The sequence below is a fragment of the Apostichopus japonicus genome, chromosome 21, assembly GCF_037975245.1.
Source record: "Apostichopus japonicus isolate 1M-3 chromosome 21, ASM3797524v1, whole genome shotgun sequence".
NCBI classification, from domain to species: Eukaryota; Metazoa; Echinodermata; class Holothuroidea; order Aspidochirotida; family Stichopodidae; genus Apostichopus; species Apostichopus japonicus.
Genome location: NC_092581.1, coordinates 7,668,837 through 7,690,740, shown reverse-complemented (window position 1 = coordinate 7,690,740; position 21,904 = coordinate 7,668,837). Strand labels below are relative to the sequence as shown.

Genomic DNA, 21,904 nt, shown 5'->3' with positions numbered 1-21,904 from the left:
TTGAGGACGGTGGTATGATATTTCGATCAGCAATACCATCCACAGCTTCTGCATGTATCATTTTGATAAGGTCTTCCCAAGAATATACATCAAATAAGACACGTTTAAAGCTAAGGCCTGAAAATGAGTGTTCCGTTCCAATAGTTGGCGATAAATCACCTTTTGGAAAGCGACTCCCGGGTAACCAATCTTGATCTGCCAGTAAGTTCTCTAGATTTGATATAAAAAAAAAAACGTTTTACGCAAATACAGTAATGAAGCGTCTTTGAGATCGAAAATAACTTCCTGCTATTAATGTAGTGTGCTGCAGCACCTGTTAAGTAACTATCAGAGAAGTTGATTTTGTGTAAAATTTCGGGTCAATTAAATTCAGTAATGTACTGTGAAAGGTGTTAATGACGTGTAACTCTTAAGCAAATACGAAAATTGTCAGGAGTCACATTTCCTTTCCAAGCGTGATCAATTGATGATTACGTTATAAAGAAATGAAAGGTATAGCCACGAGTTTATAATGAAAGTAAGGAAATGCATCACTACTGGTTACAGCGCTTAAGCAAAGGTCATATGGCAAGCAGTTTTAACATTTACGTCGTATATTTTACTTAGGCCATTACAAATTAAGTTTTGTCAAGTAAACTTCAATTCGCTTAAGTCAAGTACTTTTCCCATAAGGAAACTTGTATTTTTCTAAATTGAAAACGAATTTTTTACATGCAATTATATGATGATGGTCAGAATCAGAATCAGTATGATCATGATGCATAATGAATTTTTTCTTCAATAAGAAAAACTTAATTTCTGTTCAAACACATTTATTATACAAGTAATATAACAGCAGAAATTGACTGGGAAACTGTCATGAATTAAAAAGAGCAAAGTAATTTACGGCTACAACGGGATTCGAACCATTTACCTTTGAGCTATCCAGCCCTTAATTTGTGGCGATCCCTATAAGCATGCCTTTGCTGGGCCGCCAGTCAGAAGCCACAGTACCTGGCATACCGTGCCCCCAGGGATCGCCAGGGATCAAGCCCCAGTTTCAAAAGCGGTAGAGAAGGGATTCGAACCAGGGACCTCGGAGCAGTAACCCAGAGGTCTCAGAGGATTGGTGCATACACGATAGCTACAAAAGGTCAGCGAACGAGAGATCCACAACATCCGTGAACAACAGATGCAGGACCTTCACCATGTTCGTGAACGAAAGCTGCAGGGCCTGAACTGAAGCTGCTGATTCACGTCCGCAGACGAACATAGTGGGTTGTCAGCGAGCTCGTACAACTTTCGCTGCATTATTCTGTCCTCTCATCTATAGAGCACAGCGCCATCTCTATATGTGCCTAAGTGACTGATGTCATGTTTGGGTCAAAAGTCAAAGGTCTTATTTCAAAGCAAAAGAGCATTACGAGCATACCCGACAAAATGGGCGAAACCCATGTAAGAAGAAAGCAGACTTTATATGTTTAGATCGTATTAACATAATTAGGTCAATGGTAATGTGAAGATCAAAGGTCAAACTAGTCCAACGCTGGGTCGCTCACACCTGTTTCATAATATGCTTTTGTAGGTATTTGCCTAGGCTTGGATGTTGAGATCGTAAACGATGACGTCGTAGAGTCAATTGTCGTAATTCAAAGGTTGTTCATTTGGGTTATTACGTTCACGCCAAAACGACAACATGGCTGAATATGACACACCCAAGTGGAAACAAATGACTCTCAATGTTTATATCGTATTATCGTCAAATGTCAAAGGTCACGTAGAAAATGAAAATCAAAGGTTCCAAAATGTGTGTGGTAAGCTCCACATAGACCGTACGGTTCATGTACTACGACTTGGTGATGTTGTTTGTCGATGTGCCTCTGTAGCGATGGCATCAGAGCCGTCGTGTAACCACATATTGGAATGAGATTTGCAGCGCCATGGATTACTTTTGGTATCATAATTGTTTCTTTGCGTGATGTTAGGTATTTTTCTTCCATTAACATCTGTACAAGGTGCTAACCTGATTAACTGTATACTGACAGAGTTAGAATAGCACATTATCAGTAAAATATAACTAAAATAGAATGAGTGAGCTCTCTTTACCACTAATTTCCATCCAAGGACTAAAATGATGAGTCTCGATGGGTGGTGGAATTCAATTCCTATTAAGGGATTGTAACGCCAATTTGAAATATTAAAGGCATATGGGAGAATCTGGCAATAGAGAAAGCAACGACGAAAATTCATGGCAAACACTATGGGTTTAGCAGAAAGAAAGTTAGGTCGATGATAAGTCTGCATATATCACACACACAACTGAACGGGACATTATCCATAACATGATAAAAGATAAGTTACATTATCTATTTCTGCAATAAGATCGATCAAACCAAGAGTCTTGTAAACATCGTACTAATATTAGCTACAACACGTGGTTATAGTGTGAATTTGCACGGACCGTGAATACTATACTCTATGTGTTTCTTATTTAGAGTATAGTGGTTTTCGCTGTTTTAGTTAAATATGGCAATCGAATAAATGATTAAGAATCGAAATTCTAATTCTTACGAATATATTCCACTAAGCAATAACGACTTATAAATTTTCATTGGCAACTTGCTGATATTTTATGAACGACAATTCAGAAAAGTAACAATGTTAGCAAACAAGGCAAAAACGATGGTGACAACACGCTCATACCATAGAAAAAACTCAATCGAACCATTCAAGCGCGCGCATTTTGGTCTCCTGATGGGATGGGGTAGACTCCACCTTTACAGACAGAAGTGATACCCCTTCCCTTGATATCTTTTTACTTCCGGCTTTGATCTCAGAATTACTATTTAAGTTATCGTATTCCTTTAATCCTCTAAAATCGTTTAAAACGGGAAAGTATCGACCTTCGATCACACAAATCTTCCTCTAAAATTAGTTAATAGCAGGCTATAATTTTTATCATCGTCAGACCTCTAGTTTATAACATTGGACAAGTAAAGAACGTCTTAGTCTCGTAATAGGAAACCATTAGCAACTGTCGTATATAACCCTTCAAAACTGTACTTTTTTAGTCCCTCGGTGAATTTGTCAAATGATTTGACATGACGTTAAAGGAATTTTCAGCAATAAGCGTTTCCTTTTGGCTTTTGTGTTCCGTTTGATGTACAAAGCCCTTTAAAGTGAGATTCCATATTTAAAGGCATGGTCGTGTGTTCGTATATGACCTCAGTGTGGCATACACAATATTGGGCCTAGACATCGGAATGTGTGTTTGCTCTGCGTACTGGGGCAACAGATCTATTCGTACAATAAAACAATCTTTCTGTCTAAATACCCTCAAAGGATTTATTGTTTTAAGGGGAAAAAATATCCCATTGATTAGAGATGAATATGTTCAATATATCAATATTGTGGAATGATATTGATATTTTAGAGTCATGCAGTCAATTATTCATTTATCAGGCGTTTGGGATTTCACCTATCTGTTCGCGCTGTTATATTTATTGAATGTTCACTTTGATCTGGGAGTGACAAAATGTATATGTTAGAAACATAGTGCATGATTTTATTTCCTTTGTTTTTTTAACTTGATTATTTTTCTTCTCATTCTTCTTCATCTAGGATGTTTCACGGTCCTCCCGCTTTCTGGAAATCTGCCAGATTACGATCAATATTTTCGTTCCATTGAAAGGTCCACCAGCGAGAACCCATGGCTCGAGGACTTTATTGATGCTTACGGGTCATGTGAGAATGAAACAAAAACCCTTAGTATCAATAACGAATGCAGACCATTTGATAGCATGGACGCATCTGATTCGCCGACACACGAAACTCTCGTGATCGATAGTGTTAATGCGTTGGCATTTGCATTGGACAATTTGCATAAAGAAGTTTGTCCAGAAACGCCCACAAGGCTTTGTGACGATATGTTATACGTGAATGGCTCAACACTGAAGGAATATATCTTGAATGTTGAAGTGGACAGTAAAGCGAATGGCAAAGTACACTTCCTTAACAACGGAGATTCTCAGGGAAAATATTCAGTGCGTAACTTACAACTCATAGATGGCAATTATCAATTTGTTGATGTCGGGAAATGGATATTCAATGAAGGTGGGATGGGACTCACCATCGAGGTCGACATTCCATGGTATGTGGGCGAATTCAGAAAGCGAGACAAGGAAACGGGCGTCCCGATATCGATTTGTAGCGAACCCTGTGGTATAGGGGAGAGGCAAAACACCGTCCCAGAAAACGCATGTTGTTGGACCTGCACTCGATGTGATGTGGACGAGATTGTAACTGACAATGGTACGAAGTGCACATCTTGTGTAAACGCTACGGCGTTAATTTTCGGATGGCCACTGGAGGACTCTAATTTGACTGCTTGTGCACCTATAGATCCAAAAGATTCCTTGACCGAAAACATCCTTGGTGTAGTGGTTGTGGTATTCTCATCAACTGGTCTAATTCTCACAAATATAATTGTGGCAGTTTACGTCAAGAATCGAGAAGAACCTCTCATTAAAGCCTCGAGTAGAGAACTGTGCTATGTCATTTTTACCGGGATTTATCTCGCTTACATCGTCGCATTAGTCAATGGGTTGCCGCCAAGAAGTGTCACGTGTGTTTTGCGCAGAATCGGCCCGGTCTTAGCTACATCGCTCATTTATATCCCGCTCTGCACAAAGACGATTCGGTTATATAGGATATTCCATGCGGGTCGCAAGTCTGCCAGGAGACCCAAGTTCATTAGTCCTGCGTTTCAAATGGTCTTGACATTTACGATCACTGCCATACCTGTGAGTATTATTTGTGATTGTACTCAAAGCCACATGCTGTGACATAGCAATCAAGAAAGGGGAGAGTTAGGTGCAGAGCGTACATCGGGTGAGGGGGGGGGGGTTGTCACACTCACAGTGAAAATCAAAAGTCGGTTTCAAATCCATGCCAAGTTGGTCTTAAAATTGGGGGTGGGGGCGAATTAACGTGGTGTTACACCCATGGATCAGAAAACACTATTTCTCTCCCTTCTTCTACATTCTCCATACTTTGGTAATATTAGGCTAACAAATTGTCCTCATCCGGCGGCCTCGCCCCGGAACGTTGCTCGGTCGGTCACTAAAGTTGGTCTCAAAAAAAGCTTATCGGTCACGAAATAGCTCTTCAAGCACATTTGAAAAATGCAAAATGTACGCCCTTGGTTGCGTGAGCTGTTGCCAAGAAAGAAAAAGGAACCATTCTATGATGTTGTCATTTTCTGGGAGGTCTTACAGCAACTTTACGATTTCAAATCTTTTTACCTTTTTTTCTGTTTTATGATATGATATGATATGATGTGATGTGACGTGACGTGAAATTAAAGGATATGATATGACATGATATTATATTTTATTTTATTTCAGCTGACATGGAGCTTGATATGGACAATTATTACGCCACCCGAAGTAGAAGTACTAATGCCATTTGATGATAAACCACTTGTAGAATTGTCTTGTGCAGACAGTATCATTTCCTCTGTCGGGATCACGCTCTGGGACGTTACTGTAGTACTCGTTTGTTGCGTGTACGCATTTATGACGCGCAAACTACCCGACAATTACAACGAAACGCGTTTTATTACATTTTGCGTTTTCAGTACTCTTGTTGTATACGCAACCTTCTCACCTGCCTATTATACGGCTGCTGAAGCACGATTCAAAGCATCCTACACTGCTCTGGGCTTAATAATTCAATCAACTGTTGCTCTAATCTGTTTATTTGCTGTAAAAATATATGCATTATACTTCGTAGACGATGAAGAAATGCACATATTTACTCAAACTCGAATTAGGGCAAATACGAGGAATTCATTGAACAGGACAACGAATCATAGCAGCGAAAGTCCGTCCCACGTGCCAGTGCAATCAGGGTCAATACGTGTTGCTCCTGCCACTAATCCGTCCTACGTATCAGACGATCACAAACCATTACATGTTACAACTATTAGTGGAAATAGTGTTACGAACAACAGCAAAAACCAAAATAATAATGCGAATCAAAGAGATATTAATTTACAGAACAATCATCCGTTCGACGCCGAATTGAAGAACTCTCAGAAGAACGGGAAATTAAGAAGTTCAATGCATATCAACAACCGAGTTGGGTTCTTGAAAACTCCCGATGATCCGAAAATCAGACAAACGTTTGAGACAACAGATCCAGAAAAAGACAATAGAAAAAATACTGTAATATTTGCCAACTCTGTAAGTAATAGCGCAGACGTAGAACATGGCAATAGAAAAGTACTACTAGCTGATGGTTTGAATGACGTTATTAATAACTCAGCACACATAGAAGAAAACTGTTAATAAATGGTGTTTCTGCTCAAGTCAGAATCAGTTAAAAAGATAGCCCAGGGGAACATTTAAGTTTGACTGATAAAGAGGGAACATAAGCTCAACATCCTGATAAAATTTGTAAGCAACAATTACTGAAATTGTCACAGAATGTTCCATAAGTAAAAAACAGGTATGACGTCATAGTTGTATACTGGCAGCAAAATGTTTTGTTTTTCTTCGTAGTATACTTTATTGTTTTCACCTTGAATTGCAGGGATTCGATTTTTAACCTTAAACTAAAGACAATTGACTGTAATGTGTTCATATTGAGATTCAAAGTTTAAATAATTGATTGCAAACTTTGCCAGGATGGTTGGAATATATTCCTCTTTCATCAATCAAAAAGAGTTATTATTTTAAGAACTTGTCAATGGCCAGTATAAGCTTATAAAGCTGAACCAATTGATTTATAAATTCCAGACACTGACCTGGTGAGCTTAAAAATGACATTTTAACTGCCACAGAAAAACTATAGACTTCTTGCACCCACTAATGGTGGATCCACACTCCAATAGTGTAAAAGGGTTAAGCTATTTTGGAGCCATTATGCATTACTATGTTTTCATAATTTCACTTATGTTGACCTCAAATGACCTTAGAACTCTATACGACAAACACAAAGTTGCATCCACCTGCTAAGTATGCGGCAACCAAGCTTGGCCTTTGGAGTCTTTGTGTAAATAAGCGTTTCAGACCTTTGGTTACCTCAAATAACCTTTGAACTCTTTGGAAAACAATAGTACTCACCGAGGTTGGTCCAATTATTACCTATAAAGTACTCTGTTGCAAGTTTTAGAGTTATCAAGGTTTTCTGACTCTGACCTCTCGTGACCTCGCATGATCATTGAACTCCGTAGAAAACAATAGGGCTTTCTACTCACTAAATTGAGTCCACATGCCAAGTATACTTCGAAGGTATGGAGTTTGCAAGATTTCTATACTTTAAAATTTGGTGATCTCAATAACCTTTGGCCCCCATAGAAAACAACACGGTTATTTTGCTCACCAAGCTGGATCTACACACTATAAATATGAAGTTCATCTATCCTTAATAATGGTGACCTCATGTCATTACTGACTTCTATGTAACACGGTAGGGTCCTTTAACTAAAATCAACATACCAACTTAGTACGAAGTTAATCCACTATGTATGTACGTTGTAAGTTACCGTGCCAAGGGCATCACATACATACACAAACTCACACACAATCGTACATATACACACTATCACCATCGTATAGATTCCTTTTGTCTTTGCAAAAGAACAAAAAAAAAACGAATAAGTAGGAACAAGTATCGACGGTTTTATCTGAAACTATCACATATTTTTTGTACTATTTCCACCACACTTGTGAAATTGCGGCTTTTTATAACGAAATTACTTATCCGCAGTGTTTGACAGTTTTATCTCAAAATATGTTTTCTGACATTTAGAATTTAAGTTTGGACTGTTTATGTAGAAAGTTTGACGTTGGAGATGACTAGAACTTCAGTTGTTTAACTTGAAATGCGTATTTTCCCATATCGGTTTTTTGCTGAGATTTTTACTTTCCTTGACCAAAATTTCAAAATAAACTATTAAGATTAAGGTTTTTCATGTCATACCATTAGATACCGATATCGTTTTTTATTACATTTTAATTGATCTATGTGTGGGAGGCCCAAACAATGAGTGCAGACACTTTTATTTACAAGGATCAATCCTAAGGTTAATATCACATTGGGTTCTTTAAAATAAAATACCATCTGAAATTTCTCAGTCTTATACCGAACACGCTGCTATAAACGAACTCTTTAGAAGTGAAGTTGATTGTATTCAAAACTCATCCATTTCACTCTTTTTACCAAAGAATCATCGATGCGGCTTGTCTTGTCAACCTTTATTATCATCATGATGTCAAAGCTTTTTGAAACTATTGTGCAAATGATTTTTTATTTCGACGTCTCGTTATTGAGCAAATTAAGTAGACGGAATTGAGAAAGTGTTTTTATTCTTGAGGAGCTCATTTCAGGATTCGCAAAAGGGCTTGGCCTCATGCGGAGACGAGCTTGCTATCTACTCCAATGCATTCACAGCTGTGATTAATTGACATGTGTTGAGTATAAAATATTGGAGGAAACGGTTGATCTGATAATTGCGTTTATATGCCCTTTATACCCATGTGGTTAAACTCTAATGGGGATTATATGCACTATCTTCGTACTTAATGAAATGGGAATTAAATGAAGATTGTCCACATGGTTGCCTTTTCTCGTGTAATCTGTTTGTTACTATTATTTAAGGAAGCTCTTATACATATATTATTTAGCAAATGTGTTTAAGACATTAACGTTAAAGATGATTAGACTGTATATAACTTTTGTTTTCCTTCAAGACATATAAAATGAACTTGTGTGTTCCTTTTGTTGTGTTCATTCTTCATTCATACTTTCATTATGATTTTAGGAATGCAATTTGAAATGATAATTATTAATAATAATATTTTTTTTCCATTTGAGACGTTTCTAGCTTACACATGTTTATTATTACTGATTATGATTCTTTTCAGATAGTGAAGATACGTATTTGCATAACCTAATAACCTCACAATGAGTGGATTGCGCACAATCAGCAGTATATAAGGAGACACATATTCGTTATCGTACCATCATGTATACGTGTAAAAACGGGAACAAAATAAACATAAACTTACGTCCGGAAACCTATTATCTTTCAATACACAATCCACTCAATCCTTGTCAATTTTAAGTGCATGATATTTTATGTATATGGAAGCGAAATGAAAAGTGAATTAATGCAATCTATTGCTATAATTAAATAACATTAAGGTTTACCCTTGATTTGAATATATATGATCTATTGACTAAAATGTTTAATGTTGCTGACTTTCTTCATGATATTTCTTAATCTCCTAAACTAAGGGGAAAAAAGCACAAGATTAAAAGGGAAATAGCATAGGCCTACCAGGAAAGTGGGAGGGGGACAGTGTGAACCTCGGGTTATAAAGGAAGTCTAGGTGAACCTTGTAAAACCTGCCCTCCCCCAAGTGTCGAAAGTGCGGGCAGAAGTGTATGTATGTGTAACGCATATGGTTGTCTAACTATAGCGATATACCCCAATGCGTTGTTGGATTATTCAGCTGCATTAGTTAAATTTAGCAGAAGTTGCAGAAAACTAAAAGATCGCCTCGTGAGAATCCTTGGCATATCTTGGAGAAAGAACTAAGACACTTTTACAAGACTGATCGTGAAATCGACCGTTGTAGTCTTCAGGCGAGTCCTTGTTACCAATAGCTCATATTCTGATGAAGTTTCTCTCCGGCCGATTTCTATTGTTGGCTGCTTTGCAAAACGAGTAACTCTTTTAGCTAAAATGAGTAACGATTTTTGCAAACGAGCCAATGATCGCCTATCATGTAATAACCACGCGGTATCACCTGCTTCTATACATTGCGCAATATTTAATGTATTGCGATGTAAATGTTGATACCTACAATACTGATCGTCTTACACTACAGTGTAGGGTAAAGCCATAATTTATCCACTTCCTAAACTTGAAATTCCGTTTGTAAATATGTCACATTCCCTGTTTTTCCGTTCTCTAGAAATTAACAAAATATATTAGGGATCACGTGTTTATCTTCCATACCGCTGGCAAACACATGTTCATACACAATAGAAAATAACAAAAATCATGTAACTCTGTATTTACCCACAAGTTAGCGTTTTCTCGCTCACTAAAGCGTATACCGTGTGTTTATTAACACAGCTCAGAAAAGGGCGCTAGTTCTAGATACTCGAAAGTCGGCTTTCTCTACAAATAGTGGGTTTTTTAAAAAAAAGTTTAAAATGATCAAGTGACAAGGTTTTTTTCCGTGTTATTTCATCCGTTTCAGTTTTCTTTCTTACGACTGCATTGAAATCCCGTTTTCCATGTTCTACTCTTCGTCCGTTTTCCGTAACGCGGATCACTATGGCTTGATTGTAGGGAGTGCAACACCCGAGGTATAACGATTTGCACTCACTGGCGGATCCAAGGGGGGGCCAAGGGGGGCCATGGCCCCCCAAAGGTGAGCCAAAAAGTGTTTCCGAACATCCGCTAAATCATATGATTGGAAATTAAAAAAATCGAGAGGAATAGCAGTGGTAGACTAGTCTAAACCTTTTCGTTTTCTGGTTTAAAATTAAATGCAGAGCTCCCAACTGACCCGCAATTCGCAAAAAAACTTTTATATGAGTTATTCTTCTTGTTGAGGTGTTATATGACTCCTCTCTATAATTTTTATATGTATACTGGAAGGAAATAAAAAGAAGGAACAACATACTACAGTACATCTTGGAAACACTTGAACAATGGCACAGTTATTTCCTTCTTTAAATCTGAGGATTCACACGAGGTTGGGTTGGATATTATGAATGTGCCTGTGAGCGTAAGAATTTTTTTATATGTATACTGGAAGGAAATAAAAAGAAGGAACAACATACTATAGTACAACTTGGAAACACTTGAACAATTGCACAGTTGTTGGGTTGGTTATTATGAATGTGCCTGTGAGCGTAATAAAATTTCACATTCCGTTTAAGGGGATAGTATAGTGGAATAGCTTCCCAAAGCGTTTGAAGGATACTTCGAAACTATCGTCAGAGACATTTCACGTAATACACTAACTTGAAAATGAAGAATTGCACACAATTTTCCGTAGTCTGTGTACTTTATAAGAGTTCCGATTACGCCACTGGAACTATTATTTTTGCAAATGCATGTGTTCACATTTCATCATATACCTTGTCTATTTTATACATTATAGAAAATGGTGGGGGTTCTTTAAAATAAATAGGACCAATATATAACCCTTTCAGCAGCCGGCTCTCCTTGCCCTCCCTACCTCAACATCTCTCTATCCGACACCCTACATTTCACCCAAGAAACACTTACTAAAACACTTACATCCGCCCATAACCCATACAAATTCCTTGTCTATTTTATACATTGCAACAAAACGTGGGCGTTCTTTTTAAATTAATAAGACCAATATACCACCATTTCAACAGCCGGCTCTCCTTGCCCTATATACCACCTCCCCTCGTCATATACGACTCCATCCATGTCACTCAAGAAAAACATACTAAAACACGTATGTTGATACCTGCATATAACCCATTCCTTGTCTATTTTATACATTTAAGTAAACCGTGGACATTCTTTTTAAAATTAATAAGACCAATGTACCACCCCTTCGATTATTTTCTTCTATCGTAAGGTTATTCCACCTAACCCCCCCCCCTTCCTCTCCCCATGTGACAGTGAACATTCACGGTGTACCCTATGGCTACTACACACAAAAGTGACGAATACAAGTCTGTGACAGGACGAAACCTCAAAATTTAGTTCTAGCACAGTGATCAATGTGTTGCGAATGTCTAAAATTAACTGAAAATGACATGACATAACGACGAAAATGTTTACACTAAAATTACTACTATGTAAGAAATTTCAGCAATCTAACATGAGAACTCAAAGTTCTATTTGTTATATTTAAAATATTGACAACTTTCGGTAAAAAAGATCCTCTTTTAGTTACGCTATACTAAAGTCAAAATATGAAAGTCTTTAGAGCGCGTTTTCTCAAAACTCACAGTTTGAACATTCGTCACTACGCCAGAACGGGGACGATTTGATTGGTCAATTGCTCGTCGATTGCATGCAAAATCCGCTCTATTGCACGCTATGATGATAGAACCATGCGTTATACTTTTTTGGTAGCACTTTTTGAGCAGAGAATCCTGTCTGTTCAAAACAATCTGTTGCATGAGTGCATTTTACATCCAATTATATCCAAATTTGAAGGTGTTGTATAAAACAAATAATGAATGGTAATTTGTTTCATTCAACGAGGCGCAAATTTGTTCCTTTCAACTCATGAAATATTTGCACTATTGCACTCATAACCATTCATTATTTGTATACTATTCAATTTATTGATGTTACACACAAAAAAATGCATATTTCTCAGAAAATATTGGGTGACAAAAGCCTTTCTAAGTGCCACCATTTTACATGTAGGCATCACCAGGATTCCAAAAAAAATTCAAAAGGGGAGGGGGATACCCCCTCCCCTTATACCCCTCCCCAGGACGGCGATTCGTGGCGTGGACCAGCATTTGCCTTTTCAAGAGTTGGGAGCTATGTAAATGTATGAGCATGAGGATTTACAGTTTAACACCATTTTGCAGTTACAGGCTGATTGTAAGAAATTTATAACCTATGAGAAATCAAATTTCTTGAGAAAGATGATCTCAACTTTGTTTTATAAATATTTTAGAAAATTACACCTGGGAAACATTTTTTTTTAGAAGTAAATTAACATCACCATTGTACACTTTTGTCGCACCAAATTGCATCTGAGGGCATTCAGAAATAGAAAATGTTCCAAAGGGGAGGGGGGCACCCCCTCCCCTTAGACCCCTCCCCATATCACTCTAATGCCACTTTGGCCCCTCCCAAACAATGGCCCTGGATCCGCCAGTGTTTGCACTCTTGGCTTTATTGTAGGGAGCGCAGTGGCGTAGGCAGAGGGGCCAGGCCAGGGAGGGGGAAGCCTCCCGCAAATTTGCTTTGTGCTAGTCTTGCCCCCCTCCCCAAATGAATTCCAGTGATGTTTTCAAAATACTTCTTTTTTACATTTCTTCGAGTTCTAATCACAAGTATTCATACCTCACGGCTCATGTTCATACTTCATATAAGGTCAGAACTTGGTAAACAGACCGAGGTATTACACATTTTGGGCCTTCATCATACCCACATACGGAGACCGTTGATCAATATCGTCCTACAGAATAAGCGCTAATAATTAGGCCGGTTGTATAACCATCACAAACTAGCGCTAGCAACCCATGTGCATTTTCGCGACCAGTGATGCCACTCGTGGTAATTCCTACCATCAACCATCACGGGGTTGCCTCCTTTAAAACAAATCTTGCCCCCTAACAGTAGAATGCTGGCTACGCCACTGAGTGCTACACCCGAGGTATAACGATTTGCACTCTTGGCTTTATTTTAATTCAACAGAAAAGAGTCATTAATTTCACAAACCAAGTATTGCAACTGATATGTCTGAACTTGGCATTCTCTGTTGGAGTAATTACGAGTCAGTCACATTAAACTTGTCGAACATATTCAGGCGCTTCAAGACGATATCTTGCAGTAATACAGTATATATACTAGACTGTATTTGGCCCATTACTGCAGCCAGGAAGATTTACGAATCAGTCTACGAAATCCGAGAGAAGCCTTGATTTAAGGACCGAGAGCCAGATGATTAAGGAAATTAATTAGCAACGAGTTTAAGATTATCACGTGTTAAAATGATGATTTCAATTCAAACTGAATTGGCACATCCTAACATACAGTAACATACCGTACAATAACATATAGTAACATAATGTCATTAAACCCACACTTTTAGAGCTACTCAAAGGAGCAGCTCTTCCTCTCATAAACCTGCAATCTTTGTGTTTCATTTTCATATTTTACTATCCCACTAATTGTAATCAAGGAGCAAGAACGAAACTTGCCTTCTTGAAAAGCTGGAAAAGCGATGTTATATTTATGCATGAGGGGGGGGGGGGGGCAGGGGGACCTGTGCCCTCACTTTTTGAGAAAGGGGGAAAAATCAAATGTCCCCCTACTTGTGCACATTTGTAAATCACTTACCAAATACTGGGTCATAATTTGTTACAAGTCTTATATTCCTCCCTATGTAAAATTCATAAATTTCGCGAGTTCAGTCAGTGGACAGGAATTTTGTGATTTCGTGATACGTGTTCCATCTGACACACACATATGCATGCCAATGTCTGAGTGATATGTAGGCCTACAACACGTTCGTATGTATTTTGTTGTATAGCTGTAGCGTGACAGAAAATGGTAAGTTGAACACTTTTTATCTTTACTTTAAGGCTTATTTGGGTGGTAGACCCTAGAAGTAGTATGTGCAGTGAGCCCGAAAAGGTGCGCTTGGGAAATTATAAAACTCAAAGGTGTTCCAATTCTACGGTGGCGAAATAGGGACATAGGGCAGAAAAGGAGTCCTCAAAATTTTGACCCTCTTTGTCTCTCTACAGTTCATCTTCTACCTCTCCTCTATATCTCACCTTGCGCATTAACCTGTCTGTGCGTGTATTTGTCCCCTCTGTTACTGTTACTTGTCATTCAGCCTCTGAAGAAGATCCTGCTGATCTAAACGTCAGGCAAACTTACTTTTGCACAAGATTAGAAGTCAAAATTTTGAGATTTGACACTTTTTTCTCTCCTATGTCCATATTGAGCCACCGTACAACTCCACTTGTTTCAAAAATTGATTCCCTAATACATGGACAAATAAAGTTAGATTATTGTCGTATTTTCTGCATCGCTTCATACGTTAAAGAAGTAGATTTTACATTCCTCCTTAAATTTGCTAATCAGAGCACCGATTTGGGTTTCTTATTGGGGGGGGGGGGGCTAGACAGCCCGAGGCCAAGATTTGTCCAAATTCACAAACTTTACATGTTAAAAAAGGTCTTTTTGGAAATCACTTCTTTGAAAATTATTTGGGGCCATGCCCCCGTCCCGACACCGGTGTCGATGGCTCTGCAAATGTCATTTGAAAATTTAGAACATATATATGCCTGGTTTCATTACAATTTCGGTTTTGTTAATGGACTTTCCTAGTTCAATGTTGTTTTGCTTTGATTCCATAATTCTGAACTAGACCAATATATGAAGAAACAATTTTTCAACTTATCCTTTCTTAAAGTTGTGTTATTTTTTCCACTACAAGGATACTATTAGTAATATTATTGCTTTTTGGTGGAGGTCAAAGTCAACAAACGCACGCAAAATACTGCCAAAGAATCCACTGTCGTATACAACCATCAAACATCGGTAACTAAAGGGTGCAACTTCAAGTTTTGTAGCCCCTTGAATGCCTCATCCCTCCCCTCCCTCTACTTAGTGGTTATCTTATTTTCTTTGATCGGTAAGGGGTGCTTCCGTGAGGTTTAGATTAGCACTTTAACTCCCTTAACAGTTTCATCATACAAACACAAACACAAACATTTCAACCAGTGAAGTTTATAGTTTCATTAAATTAACAGTTTTCATTCCCACACACAAACAAACATATTTCAAACCACTGAGGTTTCGCTTAACAATTTCATTCCCACACAAACATACACATTTCAAACCACTGAGGTTAGATTTAACACTTTTATACACTGCAAACTTTCATTCACACACATGTCAAACCAGTGACTTTAGGCTTAACACTTTCATTAACTGAACAATTTCCATTCCCACACAAGCACACACATTTGAAACCAGTGAGGTTAGACTTAACAGTTTCATTAACCTAACAGTTTCATTCCGACACAAACACAAATTTCAAACCAGTAAGGTTTAGCTTAACACTTTCATTCCCACCCAAGCACATGCATTCCAAACCAGCGAGGTTAGGCTTAACGGTTTAATTCACTTAACACTTTAGTTTTCATAAAAACAAACATGTTTCAAACCAATGAGGATTAGCTTAACACTTTCATCCACTAAACACTTTCATTCCCACAAACACTTATTCAAACCTGTGAGATTTAGCTTAACAGTTTCATTCCCACACAAACACACATATTTCAAACCAATGAGTTTCAGCTTAATACTTTCAATTTTCTCAATTGTAAACTATCCTCCTTATTATAATTGCACATTCTGAATATGTCAATTCTTACATTCAAATTCTTAATAGCACTCTATTTACTCGTCTGCAGATTTCCAACTTTATGCCATTGTTGCTCTTACAAAAGGATTCCAGAAATATAACAAGTCAATGGACTTGAAAACATATTCATTACATGTATCAGGTTTTATAATGTTAGCGAGTGTTTTGACCAACTTCACTTTAGAAATCAATTTGGTGAAATGTGATACATCAATACACAAAGCGAGGCTTAAGGAGGTCCCGAAGTTGATAAGAATAAGAGAGGCGATATCCGAGGCATGAAACTGAGAATTTTGATAATTCCGAGCGTAACGTATAATTATATATTAATAATATAGTAACGGATGACCTGTCATTACAGAGAATAGAGAGAGAGTGGGAGGACGTGGAGGGGGGGGGGGAGGGGGAGGGGGGTAGCAGGGTGAGTATTTGATGAACTTGTTAGTACATACAGGTGTAACTAGATGACCATAAATTTATGGAGTAAATATTTATGTTGTTAGAGTATTAGCTCTCAGGTCTCATACAAGGTTCCTATTCATAATCTTTGAAGAGGCTGGACAGGTGGTCATGTGGAAAACAACGAAAGGAATGATTGTCATACATATATTACTGGTAATTGTGACATTCTAACACTATACCATGTGTTTTTAAATGAATTCGGCATGAACCTTTTATTCATAACTTATTAACCCTTTTCTCATTAAAATCAACTTCCAGATCCACCGATTACACTTACGGATGGTGAAATGATAATAATTATCCATTGCTAATAGCAGAGAGAGAATAATAGAATTACGTCATAATGCAAATATAAGCGGAATCTCTGATTAGATCTCATAGGATCCTCAGAGTATACAGCAATGTGAGAAACTTCATAATTGTAGTATAGCACCATTTATAAATACCGCTCCTGTCAAAGAGACTGAGTAATGAATAAAAGGCATTACAAAACGAAGCACTAATGGCTCTGCAATGCCGTCGTTGAATTGTTCATGGCTTTATTCTAGTATATGTAGAATACATTCTAAATGAATATATCCTTGAGAAAGAAGAATGTTTCCTATGAATATTTCCTAGCAATGGTGTGGATAATTGGTTGCACGGTATAAGCACCTTACCGCAGTTTTATACATAAATATATGGGCCTATCCAAAAGAATATGCATATCTATGAAAAGAAAGAACGCAAGTTCCTTCACATGTATCCTTCACAACGAGAACATTTCCTATGGATATTTGAGCGCGAGTATGAGGATATTTGGGTGATATATGAAGCTATTTACATGCCGGGGACGAATCGTCGCTAGCGCCAAATTGGTACACCCAAAACAATAAAAACACCTTCCGTTTAGGGTAATAGGCTAATAGCGCCACTAATTACAGTAGCATCGCCGCATGTCATAGTAGCAACATGATAACATTGCCTATTTAGAGTAGTAGCGCCACCTTTTTACAGCAGCACCGTCACTTAGGAGTATAGCACCTCCTGTTTAGGGTAGTAGCACCTCCTGTTCAGGGTATAGTAGCACCTCCGAGCGACCTTCAAGTAGCTGCAAAGCGTATTGTTGTCAGCAGATGGGATATATATCCCATCTGCTGACAACAATACGCTTTTATGTATACATTTCTGTGATACGTTACTGTTTCAGTTGCTGCAAAGGTATAGTGTGTGTATCATGTGTTTCGCCTCACATTAAACAGCTGTTTCGGGGGATTTTACGTCAAATAATAAGACAAAATGGCAGCACTTCAAATTGGCAGTGACGACGTTTTTACTCGATATATTTAAAAGTCGTTTTTGTAAGATCCAAAATGATGTGAGTTATTAGTTTGGAGTAGACATTGTCTAGCACTTATAAACGTATGGTTTTATCCTGAACTTCCCCTTTAATTGACACAAATATAGTAATTTTACGGACAAAAATTTTGTAATGCAAGAAAAAAATTATATAAATTAGATTGTTAGACTGTATATTTAACCTAGATTACCTGCTATTTGAAATGTCAGACATTTCCTGGAAACTCTGCTGCAAGAAAAATTCTTGTTTTTAACAGTGTACTTTTAATTATATAACGTATCCTGTATCTAGTGCTTAAGTGTCAAAGTAAAACAGGACTTGATTTAATTCATATACGATCTTGAGTGACATAAATCATATCTAATCAGTTTAAGCGTTTTATAATTTACTTACAAACAAGAATGTGTTTATAGAGGTTACGGTTAGAATGTATTATTTGATGATGGTAAGCTTGCAAGTAAGAGTGAAGTCTATACGCTATAAACAGCTGGATGTGTATATATTACGAGTAAAGTTTTGTGAGAGCATTCATCGAGTTATAAATGTTTAATGATTACTGTAAGATAGATGTGGAATATTATTGATTTTGAGATCATATTTTTCGACAAGTGGATGTTGTTTATGATTTACTTACAACGTGAATGTATTTATTAATGTGACGGATAAGATGTATGATTCAGATAATGGTAAACTTACAAGTGAGAATGTAGCCTACATGCTAAACAAATTGCAGCATAAAACACCGTTGAGCTTCTGAAAGAGTTTCTCGTTGACTTTTATATGCACTCAAAAGCTGCCTCCATATATTCATTTTATTTACCTAGCCCACCTTTTTTAGGCATATGGTCGGATCATACATATGTGATATACTTTTTTTTTGTTTAAAAATATATCTTTATTTTAGATGTAGTTATTTAGTTAGTAGTTATCGTAGTTATCGAGAAGTTCAATCGGTACATGCGAAATGACTATAGTGTGATAAGCTGTTGTTGTTTTTCGCCCATATCTTTAACTTAAAGGGATATGTAATATTTATATTAAAGAAAAACTTTTCACACAGTTTGTTGGGTTATTCTCTTATCCCAAACTCGAGATATGGTTGATTGAGTTTTGATTGACTAATGCATTCCCAACTCCAGCAAGTCGCAGTAGGAGGTCTGTGAGTTCATCATGATAGATTTATAGCTCAGATGGCATTGTTTACTTTGCTGTGGCGAGATGGATACACAAAATATCACACACAAATATATATTATGTTTTCCATGCATGCAAATGATACGAGGGTGTGGTTTTGACCTTAAGATACAAACAATTTTTAACTAGTTTTGTTAAGCAACCAACTTCGGCCACCGTAAAAATTCATTTAATGAGAGTGTCATAGAGACCCCTCCTTGGGCCTGTCAGCTACAGTATGGTTTCCATTGTTATAGTGACCCCTCCTTGGGCCTGCCAGCTACAGTATGGTTTCCATTGTTATAGTGACCCCTCCTTGGGCCTGCCAGCTACAGTATGGTTTCCATTGTTAAAGTGACCCCTCCTTGGGTCTGCCAGCTACAGTATGGTTACCATTGTTATAGTGACCCCTCCTTGGGCCTGCCAGCTACAGTATGGTTTCCATTGTTAAAGTGACCCCTCCTTGGGTCTGCCAGCTACAGTATGGTTACCATTGTTATAGTGACCCCTCCTTGGGCCTGCCAGCTACAGTATGGTTTCTATTGTTATAGTGACCCCTCCTTGGCCCTGTCAGCTACAGTATGGTTTAGATTGTAAACTGAAAGCTACTACTCACCCTGCCTGGATATGAAGAACGGTAATTCTTGTGTTCTTACTTTTTGCAGTAAAATAAATGGAATTGCGTCCTTCGTTAGCAAGATTAAGACGATATAGAAGTGGACGATTCTTCCTCAATGAGTACTATAGAACACAACCTAATGCGCTAAGGTATAAATGTGTTACTCGTTGGGCACTAAGCGACGAAACCATCATGAGTTTCGTCGCGTGGATAAGACTGTGTTGGTGAGAAGCTTCTGAGGGCGTGAAGTGTCGTTTTCTGTCCTACAACATAACATATTCTCGTTTTTTTTTAAATGCACAAAATACCAGACTTGACTAACCAACGCCGCACCAACCTAAAGCTATCACAGGATTCATCCCAGGATTCATCATAGGATTCATCCCAGGATTCATCCCAGGATTCATCACAGGATTCATCCCGGGATTCAGATTTTTCACCAGATTCATCACCGGATTGAGACGGTCACTGAACGCGTTTGTCTGATGAATCTGTATAGCGCCATTTTAACTACCGCTGTAGAATTAGAAGGGAAATACATACTCAAGTTTCTTACGCAAGCCTATTTGTGCCGCACGAAAAATGTTCTGGGTTGTTCTTAATTCTATGAATTCGTATTTTGCGTCACGAAATGTGTGACTATCTCTCCTGGAGCTTCGTTGACTTCATTTTTCCACCCCCTCCCCTCCGATGTGCATCACGAAATATAAAAAATTAAAGAACTTTTCGACGTACATCCCGCTGCCTTACTAAGTCCAGGTGAATGAATGTGGTGATAAATCTGAATCATGGCTAAGATCATGTGTAGTATATGTTCCCTTTCGAGGAGAATGGTGATACACACCCGACGACTGGGGCCGAGAGCGGATCAGTCGTTCGGTAGTTTGGTTTTCTTGCCCAGGTTCTTTCCTGGGTGACTTTCCTTGCAAATTATCTTTTCCGTTAGCTACCCAAGTTTACCATTTTCAACGTTTCTTGTAGATTCAGTTTGCACCGAGGGACTTTCTAAGGAACAATCTTTAAGAATAAAATGAATACTTCGATATTATCACATTTCAAGTAATATTTAACAGGGGCGTATCCAGGATTTTCCAATAGGGGGGCGTCAGGCATGAATGATCGCCGTCCTGGGGGATGGGTCTAAGGGGAAGGGTGGACAATTTTTGCTTTCGAAGGAGGGCTGAAATGCAAAATGGTGCCATATGCATGGGCGGCGATCCGTACTTCCAAGTGGGGGGTTGGGGGGATATGACCTTGTTGAATATCTAAGCGTAGCGCCACCATGAGTTGGCGCGAAGCGTACAAGAAAATTTTGGGATTAACAAACCCTCTAGATGGCCGGAAACGGCACTTCCCGAGGTTTCCAAGCGGCATATACCCAACTTTAAAATAGGGATGTCATGTCCGAAATATCTCAAAATCAGGATCCAAAATACTTTTTTTTTTAAATTTCGGGTGTTATTTTGGGAAAATTGCCCCTGTCAATCTTGTTTCAGGCGCAACGTTAGAATGTTCGAGAGCTCTTTTATATTATTCGATGAAGAAAATGGCCTCATGCAGGCTATTATAGGCCTATACACATGCAATACACAATTACACATAGTTACATTCCTAGGTACCGATTGCTAGGGCATCCAGGTGAAACGTGTATTAAGCATTACCCTGGTAACATGAGATTCTCAGCTGTTCGAGGGAACATGTACGTGTGTAGACCTATTATAGGGCCTATATGAATACTATGAGGGTGCATATATGTACTATATCAATACCGTGGGCGCAATAATACATTTCGTTATAGGGCCAATGAAGCCTACAGTCAACTTTTCTTGCTTTATAAAGACGCTTTATTTGAAAAGATCGCACTGCGTTTATGGTAGGCGAGAAATGAAGCTAAAAAAGAGCCGTACATTAACGATGATGCATAAATGTAGGCATGAAAATATACTTATCCCTGGCATTTGGTGGGGGATATGGTGTATTACATCCCCTCCACCGATTTCCATGGGGGATATATCCCCCCTTCCCCCCAGGATCGCCGCCCATGGCCATATGTGATCCATTTTTCGACCTTAATAATAAGCAACATTTCCAGTAAATATGGACACAAAATGCACAATTTAGTATGGCTGGCATGTCACTTAGTGTTTATAGTGATAATACAAACACAATTACCATCTATGTTTCTAAAACTATTAT

The 21,904-nt window shown here is 38.1% G+C and overlaps 1 protein-coding gene across 2 annotated transcripts in view; it reads left to right on the top strand.

Annotated features, from left to right (window-relative positions):
* LOC139962935 (metabotropic glutamate receptor 3-like) overlaps positions 1 to 9,221 on the top strand; it is a 37,581-nt gene extending 28,360 nt beyond the window's left edge. For both annotated transcript variants that reach the window (XM_071963349.1, XM_071963350.1), the window contains exons 4-5: positions 3,601 to 4,781; positions 5,385 to 9,221. In XM_071963349.1, the coding sequence (XP_071819450.1) occupies positions 3,601 to 4,781; positions 5,385 to 6,329 (2,126 nt within the window). In that variant the 3' untranslated portion in view covers positions 6,330 to 9,221. The remainder of the gene's footprint in view (positions 1 to 3,600; positions 4,782 to 5,384) is intronic.
* Positions 9,222 to 21,904: the final 12,683 nt, after the last annotated feature.